Here is a 10,084-nt window from a genome sequence, read left to right as displayed (position 1 = left end):
ATGAACGGAGACTCCAGTTGACGATCTTGGCAACCACCAAAGAAAAGCAAAGTCTTCAAGATGCCCAATCAACTGCTGGGACTTTTGAATGAAATGCTTTTTTACTGATCACCATGGAGAAGATCTTTGAAGTCAGACCAAGCATATAGAACCCATCAAGATTTCCATCCAGGCAGGGGAAGAAGCTTTGATCGAGAACTTCTACAACTTATAGGCAAAACATACAGATCCATTATTTCCCGGGAAACATCCCCCCAAAGTGGGGCCATCCCCTCAAAAGAGCCCCCATGGAGGAGGTAGCAACCAATGTCACCTTTTGCACCACTGATATGGTTTTCAAGCAAGCCAATGCTTCTACTTGTTGGCCAAGCATCACAGGAGGTGGACCAGAGACAGTAATTATCCCCGTGCTGTTTGGACTGATCTTTCTACTGGGCATGGTGGGGAACACACTGGTGCTGGTGGTACTTGGCCGTCTCCCACCAGGTGGACGTCCATCCCGCAGTGCCACCAACATCTTCATCCTCAACTTGAGCATTGCGGACTTCTCCTTCCTTCTCTTCTGTGTCCCATTCCAGGCCACCATTTACTCCTTGCCAGAGTGGATCTTTGGTGCCTTTTTCTGTAAGTGGGTGCACTACCTCGTCATGGCCACCATGCTCGTTAGCATCTTCACCTTGGTGGCCATGTCGGTGGACCGCTACATCGCTGTGGTCCATGCTAAGCGCTCCCTGTGCATTCGAAGCAAGCGCAATGCCACTCTTGGGGTGGGCATCATCTGGTTCCTCTCTCTCCTCTTTGCCATCCCCGTGGCCGAGCACCAGGAACTTTTAAATGGGCACCAGCAGGCACCCAACAGCTCTTTCTGCTGGGAACACTGGCCTGGCAATCCGGGAGCCAAGCAGATGTACAAGGTGACCATCTTCGTGGTGGGTTATCTACTACCGCTGGTGCTCATCACGTGCTGCTACACCAAGGTGGGTACCAATGGGGCAAGAGGGGGATGGAGGTAGGAGATAGGTATTTTCAAATTGGCACAGCTAGGCTCTCTGTTTAAGCCAGCCCTGCTCAATCCCAGAACTTCTTTGCTTGCTAGACAAAGATTGAGTGCATGGATGGTATATATGATCCTTCTCCCAAGCATGTCCATAAAACACTCTCTCGCCATTCATTTATCCCTACGAGTCTATACATGACTTGAACTAAGAGGAAAGCAAGAATGAGTTAAATCCTCTGGTCATTTGACACAGCAAACCCAGCTTCCAATCTCTTTCAGGTGGGTCTCATACTTGAAGCTAAACCAGATAGTTTACTCATAACATCAGGCTTGGATTTCGTGCACCTCAGTTCTTGTAGATGGTAAACTTATAGCTTAGTAGTGTGTGAACCAGCCAAAGTGCTTATTTTAAACTTTGTTTAAATTAAACTTGGGTATATAGTATGATGTACAAATCCAGTACAAATCAGCGGCTAAGACGCTGAGCTTGTCAATCGAAAGGTCGGCAGTTCAGCGGTTCGAATCCCTAGTGCCGTGTAATAGGGTGAGCTCCCGTTCCTTGTCCCAGCTTCTGCCAACCTAGCAGTTCGAAAGCACGTAAAAAATGAAAGTAGAAAAAATAGGGACCACTTCTGGGGGAAGGTAACAGCGTTCCATGTGCCTTTGGTGTTGAGTCATGCCGGCCACATGACCACGGAGACATCTTCAGACAGTGCTGGCTCTTCGGCTTTGAAACGGAGATGAGCACCGCCCCTAGAGTCGGGAATGACTAGCACATATGTGCAAGGGGAACCTTTACTTTTTACAAATCCAACCATTAACACAAGCCATTCATCTATGCAGCACTGTGTGAATGTCTAGGGGTTTCAAATCAGCCGAATCTGGGAATTTCCACGATATAAAATGTTTTCTACTGCTGAGCGACACATCCACCCACTCCAATGATCCTGCTAAGTTTGTGCTAAAAACTAGACAAATTCAGAAGTCTACATTGACCTGGGTAGAACAGTTAGGCAGCTTTTAAATCTATATTCAACCTAGGGACCATCTTTCCTATCCTAAATTTCTTGCCAGAAGCCAAATTTCACCACTATGATTTCTTCTAGGCACATCTGTATTATCCACCGAAGTAACAGAGTAAGGCAAAAAAAAAAAAAAGATAAAAAAAGACCCTTTTTTAGTTTTAAGATCCAGAATCGTATTGTTCAAGGAACATTTTTAAAAAAACATTTAGAAACCCAGAGAAAGAAAATCTGAACATATCTGCAATCAGACGATAAGCAGATAATGGAGATAATGCTATTTGATTGTCTGATTATCATTTCATGAAATGCAAATCCATCCTTCTCATTTTACTCTATTTCCCTCTAATTGATTTTTTTCTTCCTCTTCTAGTGATCAAGGTTAATATTTAATTTGTGGAAAGGGATTGTTTTAGGCTAATACGGATGTTTGCTTGTCCCAGTTCCAATTAGTTCTTGAGAGAAAAAAGCAAGATAAGAGAGAGGGAGTTTCCCCTGATGTACTTCCCCAGACTGAGATACCATGAATGTCTATTGCAGGGGTCCTCAAACTTTCCCTCTCCCTCTCTGTCTCTCTCTATATATCTCTCTTTCTGTCTCTCCCTCTCTCCCTCTGTCTCTGTCTCTCTCTGTCTATCCCTCTTTCTGTCTCTCCCTCTCTTTCTCTCTCACTCTCTGTCTCTCCTTCTCTTTCTCTTTCACTCTCCCTCTTTCTTTCTGTCTCTCCCTCTCCTTCTCTTTCTCTCTCTCTCTCTTTCTCTCTCTCTCTCTCTCCCTCTCCTTCTGTTTCTCTCTCTCTCTCTTTCTCTCTCTCTCTCTCTCTCTCTCTCTCCCTCTCCCTCTGTTTCTCTCTCTCTGTGTTCATCTATCTCTCTTTATCTATCTTCTGGAGGCGGGGGAGGTGAAAAACAGGCTGTTTTTGCCCATTTTTTGGCCTCCTGGGCATCTGTGAGCCCTGTTTTTCATCTCCCGCACCCCCAGAACATCTCTGCAGGCCAAAATTGTTGGCCTTACCTTTCAGTTCCAGCCCGTGGGGCTAGCGAGGGTAAGTCCTGCACTCGGCCAAAGGGTGGGTGGGGTAATGTGGATGGGACAGCCTCGTGGTCCTATGCGGGCTGGATTAATGGTTTTGGTGGCCCACGGGCCGTAGTTTGAGGACCTATGGTCTACTGGTATGAATAACATAGGAAAAGGGGATAGTTCCTAGCGTAAGAAATTTGTTAGTGCTAGAACAGGGGTGTCCAAATCCACTAAGACTTGTGGACTTCAACTCTCAGAATTCCTCAGCCAGCTATTTAGAATTCTGGGAATTGAAGTCCACAAGTCTTAAAGCTGCCAAGTTTGGAGACCCCTGTGCTAGAAGAAGAAAAATTCCCAGGAGAAGATACCACATTTACTCCACTTCTCATTTGTCATGATTCTCCATTCTTAACGGAGCCAGCCCAACTTTTAGACAGAGCACTATTTCTCAACCTCAGCAACCTTAAGATGGGTGGACTTTAAATCCCAGAATCCCCCCAAGCCGGCATGGGGGATTCTGGGATTTAAAGTTGTTGAGGTCAAGAATCGCTGTTCTATTACAATAATTAGCATTCTTGGACTCCCTACTGTGCCTATTTTTTTGAGCTGGCCAATGTTGAAGAGCTGACATCAATTGTGAAAGCTTCTTCGAGTGAAACTAGCAGAATCGAGGTGGGATTCTGTTGAGTTTCTTTCTTACCTTTGCTTCACCCTCCGGAGTGTGGAATTGTTTCTCCAACTGTCTCCTTAATGGTTCTTTCCTATCAAGGTCTTCTCTAATTCCTTTTGCAGTTGATGGCTTGGCCCCAGCTTCTCTCCCTGCCTCAGTCCTACCTAACACTAGGGGAAATCTGCAGGGTAGACTATATAGCTGTAGCACTTAGACTTATATGCCACTTCACAGTGCTTTACAGCCCCCTCTAAGTGGTTCACAGAGTCAGCATATGGCCCCCAACAATTTGGGTCCTCATTTTACCAACCTTGGAAAGACGGAAGGCTGAGTCAACCTTGAGCCTGGTGAGATTCGAATTGCCAAATTGCAGGCAGCTGGCAGTCAGCAGACGTAGTCTGCAATATTCCACTCTAACCACTGCACCACCGTGGCTCTTGCCATTGTCCTTTCCTCTTGATGAAAGGTAGAATGTAAATCTAGTAAGTAATACCCTGTTCTATCAATCTTCTCCTTAAGCCTGTACCTAATTAGCTTATAAATCAGTTTCACTAGCATCAAACTGTAAAGCCCATTTCCAAAGTGTATTCAAAGAGTCAAATCTCTGAATATAACACAGCACACTTTTAAGGAGGGCAAAAGTTTCCTCTCCTGCCCGTTTTCTCCAGGAAGGGCCTGGTATCCCCTTTTACCTTTTAGGTTACCTTTTAAGTCTTAAATTCCTATCAATTTTAACTGTTTGGGTTTATCTGGGTTATGGGGGCAGAGAAGCCTGCAAAATCATCAAACTAGTATTCCATTTATGGAACCTGTTGTTCATGAGCCAAAGGGGAGGAAGGAAGGGAGGGAGGAAGGAACAAGGGAGGGAGGGAGAGAGGAAGGAAGGAGGGAGGGAGGGAGGGAGGGAGGGAGGGAGATGAGAATGAGAAGGAAGGGAGAGAGGGAGGGAGGGAGGGAGGGAGAGAGGAAGGAAGGAAGGAAGGAAGGAAGGAAGGAAGGAAGGAAGGAAGGAGAGAGGGAAGGAGGGAGGAAGGAAAGGAGGGAGGCAGTAGTGGGATTCAAGTAATTTAACAACCGGTTCTCTGCCCTAATGATTTCTTCCAACAACCAGTTTGCCAGACTGCTCAGAAAGTTAACAACCGGTTCTCCTGAAGTGGTGCGAATTGGCTGAATCCCACCACTGGACGGAGGGAGATAAGAAGGAGAAGGAGAAGGAGAAGGAGAAGGAGAAGGAGAAGGAGAAGGAGAAGGAGAAGGAGAAGGAAGGGAGAGAGGGAGGGAAGGTGGGAGAAAGGAAGGAAGGAAGGAAAGAGGGAGGGAGGGAAGGAGGGAGGGAGGGAGATGAGAATGAGAATGAGAATGAGAATGAGGAGGGAGGGAGGGAGGGAGGGAGGAGGAGATGGGAATGAGAAGGAAGGAAGGAAGTAGAAGGAGGAGGAAGGGAAGGGAAGGGAAGGGAAGGGAAGGGAAGGGAAGGGAAGGGAAGGGAAGGGAAGGGAAGGGAAGGGATCTCTCCAATGGGAAACTAAGCTGGAAAAATCTCGCCACCTCCCTCGCCCCAACCAAAAGAAAAAAATAAATTAGGTTTGAAGCAGGTTGCCACAGAAATAAAGAGACAGAAATAAATCATCTTAGTTCGCCAATGCTCAAGACTGTAACACCGACACTCCTGATTTGGTACCAGTGATGCCACATGCCTCGTGAGAACATTACATCGATAGTGTAAATTATGTGTTTCCATAAGGTCATCCTTTGTGTCATTAGCTTGATGACATCGTGGCATATATGACATCACTTCCCTCCCTCTTTACCTTCCCAGACCTGGGTTAGCTCTGTACCTGAAGGAAAGGGATGGGGGGGGTGTTGTCACATGGACTCTACGAATCCTGTGTTGGGACTTCTTTAGCAGAGGGTTTACCATAAACTAAATACGATAAACTTCCAATTCCCTTCCAACCGCAGTAGTAACTTAGGAATTCAAATGGGTTCCTTCTGCGTCACTGCTTTGAGTGAGCCCGCCAGCGAGGGAGATAATAAACGCTATCGTTAATAGATGCATTTTCTTTTAATTAATTGACATAAGTACTTTAGTCTCCCAGATCTCATGGTTAAGTACATTCATTGCTTGGTTACAGTTAGTGCGGTAAAACTCTTGTTTTTCAAAAGGTTAATCTAAATTTCGTTAGAGAACAGGGTACACGTTTTCTCCTCCTAACAGTTTACTAATTTTTTTTTTTTTTGCAAAGATAAAACATTGCCGACAGAATGAAGCAAGGCACTCTTAAATAATTACAAGCTCCTGAAGATAAAGGCTCAACTGCTGTTTACAATAACAGTGCAAAAAAAGTTGCATATTGCAAAGACCACTGACGCTGCGAGTGTCGGCCGTATTCCTATATTACTGGTAGTCCTCGACTTACGACCACAATGGAGCCGAATGTTTCTGTTGCTAAGTGAAACATTTGTTAAGTGAATTTTGCCCCACGCATCCAAATTCTGATCATATGACTGTGGCAGTGGTGAAATGCCAAATTTGTTACTACCGGTTCTGTGGGTGTGGCTTGGTGGGGAGGTAATATGACTGAGTGGGCATTGCCAACTTTTTTTTTTACTTTTAAAACCATTTTTTCTACAACCTCTTTGGCTGAAGGATTGAAAAAAAATGCTTTTAAAGCCTCTGACGATCCCAGCTGAGTTGCCTGATCGGCAGAGGCTTTTTTTCCTTTTAAAAGCATTTTTTCTACAACCTCTTCGGCCGAAGAGGTTGTAGAAAAAATGCTTTTAAAAGCCTCTGATGATCCCAGCTGAGCCGTGGGATCATCAGAGGCTTTTTTTTTTACTTGTAAAAGCATTTTTTCGGCCGAAGAGGTTGTAGAAAAAATGCTTTTAAAAGCCTCTGATGATCCCAGCTGAGCCGTGGGATCATCAGAGGCCTTTTTTTTTTTTTTACTTTTAAAAGCATTTTTTCAGGCAAAGTGGTTGTAGAAAAAATGCTTTTAAAAATTAAAAAAAATTGATGATTGCGCGGCTCAGCTGGGCAATGGGGGGAGGGGCGGGGGGCAGGGATTTTTGCTACCGGTTCTCTGAACCACCCACCTCCATCGCTACCGGATCCAGTGATCCGGTCCGAACCGGGAGCATTTTACCCCTGGACTGTGGATATGCTGCAACAGTCATAAGTGTGAAAAAAATGTTCATAAATCGCCTTTTTCATCGGTCATTAAATGAACTGTTGTAAGTTCGAGGACTACCTGAATACTTAATAGGACTAAAGGATGGTTCTTGCAAGAGAATCATCGAAAAGAAGTTAATTCATCTTAAATTGGATTCTTAAATCTTGCCAAAACCCCGACTCACTCAGGCACACATCTAAATTAATTTCACGTAGTCACCTAAATCGCTTTTCAAGTCACTTGACTTGAGGACCACCAACTGCTTAGAATTTAGTATAAAATGTTGAGAAATTTCACACCAAACACAGTACTTGGGTAAAAAGAAGGACAGGGATGGAGAACTCATGCAAATTTTTTTAGGATTCTTGGACAAGCTCTCAAGAATCTTTCAGGATCTGAACATCTTTTAAATATTTTGCCTTTCTGGTTTTCTGATTCCTTTAAATACAACAATGGGCACTATTTCGAGAGGCAGTGTTGTCTATGCTGAAGTTTGGGAATATCTTTTTAAGAAAGGATTGAGGTTTTTAAGGGAAATAAATAAAAACAAGTTCTCCATATGGGGCATTACTTAAACATATTGTATTATTGAGTCTGTCATCTGCACCTCTATAACTGTCTGGTTTGGTTTTGCAACCCAACAAGACAGACACAGACTTCAGAGGATAATTAGAACTGCAGAAAAAATAATGGCTACCAACCTGCCTTCCATTGAGGACCTGTATGCTGCACGAGTCAAAAAGAGGGCTGTGAAAATATTTACAGACCCCTCACATCCTGGACATAAATTGCTTCAACTCCTACCCTCAAAACGACACTATAGAGCACTGCACACTGCACAGACACAAGGACAGTTTTTCCCTGAACACCATCACTCTGCTAAACAAATAATTCCCTCAACACTGTCAAACTATTCACTAAGGCTGCATTACTATTACTATTAATCTTCTCATCGTTCCTATCACCCATCTCCTCCCACTTACTACTGCATGACTGTAACTTTATTGCTTGTATCCTTACAATTTATATTGTTTCCTAGTATGATTTGATTGCTTATTTGTACCCTATGACTATCATTAAGTGTTGTACCTTATGATTCTTGACGAATGTATCTTTTCTTTTATGTACACTGAGAGCATCTGCACCAGACAAATTCCTTGTGTCCAATCACACTTGACCAATAAAGAATTCTATTCTATTCCATTCCATTCCATTCCATTCCATTCCATTCCATTCCATTCCTTGTGTCCAATCACACTTGGCCAAATATTCTATTCTGTCCTTGTCCTTGTCCTTGTCCTTGTCCTAGCCCAGGGGTCAGCAACCTGCGGCTCTGGAGCCGCATATGGCTCTTTCATCCCCCTGCTGCGGCTCCCTGTCGCAGGTCGGCTCCACAATTGATACGACTTTCGGTTAGGACAGGTAGAGGAAAAAGGACACCGTGCTAGGAGGAGACTCTATGGTGGGGGAACCGGACTTCCGGTCAGCAGAAGAAAAAGGATGCCATGCTAGGAGGAGACTCTATGGTGGGGCAACTGGACTTCCAGTCAGCTCCAGAATTGAATGGGGGACTTCCGGTTAGGACCTTTGTGGCTCTTTGAGTGTTTAAGATTGTCAACCCCTGCCCTAGCCCTAGCCCTAGCCTCATTCCATTACATTCCATATGGTACAAAGACAAAGGTTTTCTCTTTCCTCTCTACTAATATTTGCCTGGGTTTTTGCCCTATCCAGATAGGGGAGCACTGACAAATAAGAAGGCTGAAAAGCAAGACCTGATATTTAAGCCATGACATATGCATTTTAAAATCAGTTGTAAAGATGTAAAACTTTTCCACCAATGATAAATCAACATTTAGAAAAAAAAAATAAAATTTGGGGAAACCAGTCATTTATGCAATAGCTTTCACAGATATAAATATGTTTATAAAGTTGCTTATAAAAACAAAAAGTTTGGTTCATGAAGCTGAAAAATATAGTTTATTTGACAGGTATATAAATGCACCTATTTATCAATTTTTAAAAATATTTTATTAAAAATGGAGCTACAAGCTGCTATTTCTGTAGAATGGAACCTCTCTCTGTTTTTTTTGTTGTTTTTTTTTGCCTAGTTCAGGGGTCAGCAACCTGGGGCTCTGGAGCCGCATGTGGCTCTTTCACCACTCTGCTGCAGCTCCCTGTCACTCAAAATATACATCACAACCGCCAATGTGCAACACCCGCTGGCACGCAATTTATTGTGCTTTTCAACCCCCGGTAGGCCAACCATGGATAAATCCAAGAAAAGAAAAGTTTCAGAAGAAAACAGTACGTTTAATTCAACTACATATGGTAGTTTTTTGGCTGCTCAAGAAATAGTAAGGTAGGGGAAGGGTTTTGTGGCTCCCGGTGTTTTCTTTTCTGTGGGAAACAGGTCCAAATGGCTCTTTCAGTGTTTAAGGTTGCAGACCCCTGACGTAGTTATTAAAAGAAGGCAGACAAAAAATGAATGGCATTGTAGGAAAATGAAGGACTTTGCATTCTAGCTGTGGAATCCTAAGTGCTGATGTTCAGCCAAGGTTGAGAAACATTGTTCTAAGTCCTTTAAAACTAACAAGTAGGAAATAATTCAGGATACCCCTCATTTCTATCTCTGCCTAGATTCCACTCCATTCATAGAGCCCTAAGAATCTTGCCGAGTTCTCAAAGCACAATCATGGTTTTAATCTTGATTACCCAACCCCTTGTTGGGGTTCCAAAAAGACTGAAAAATAAGCTAACCAGATGAATCAGCTCCATACACCGTGCTTAGCTAAAATTCTAGGACTCTTAAGTAGAGTCTTGAGCAGAGGTGGGGCTGCTCAGGGGTTCGGGAGAACCTCTAGTTAAGATACGGTGCAGTTCAGAGAACCCACAAATCCCACTCCTGGCTGGCCCCACCCACCCCGCCCCTTCCCTCCCAGGAGTCCCCACGCAGCCTGTTCTGGATGTAGGTAATTGCAGGGCATGCACGGAGGCTCGGGGAAGGCGAAAAAACGGGCCCACTGGAAGTTCAGAGGGCCTCCGGAGGGCCTCCAGAGGGCCTCCGGAGCCTGGGGAGGCTGTTTTTGCCCTCTCGGGGGCTCGAGCAAAGCCTCCAGAGCCCGGGGAGGGCAAAAATGTCCGTCCCCCCACTGTGGTGCAGGAGGCCAACTAGGCCACACCCACCATGGCCACGCGCCCCCCC

The 10,084-nt window shown here is 44.5% G+C and overlaps 1 protein-coding gene across 1 annotated transcript in view; it reads left to right on the top strand.

Moving 5' to 3' along the window:
* Positions 1 to 287: 287 nt before the first annotated feature.
* LOC139323734 (galanin receptor type 1-like) overlaps positions 288 to 10,084 on the top strand; it is a 35,890-nt gene continuing 26,093 nt past the window's right edge. The window contains exon 1 of the mRNA XM_070953200.1: positions 288 to 977. Coding sequence (XP_070809301.1) covers positions 288 to 977 — 690 coding nt within the window. The remainder of the gene's footprint in view (positions 978 to 10,084) is intronic.

The sequence above is a fragment of the Pituophis catenifer genome, unplaced genomic scaffold (assembly GCF_029215685.1).
Source record: "Pituophis catenifer annectens isolate HBS135680 unplaced genomic scaffold, rPitCat1.0.hap2 SCAF_13, whole genome shotgun sequence".
Lineage (NCBI taxonomy): Eukaryota > Metazoa > Chordata > Lepidosauria > Squamata > Colubridae > Pituophis > Pituophis catenifer.
The sequence above is the reverse complement of the archived record's forward strand: the minus strand, read 5'-3'. Positions and strand labels throughout refer to the sequence as shown.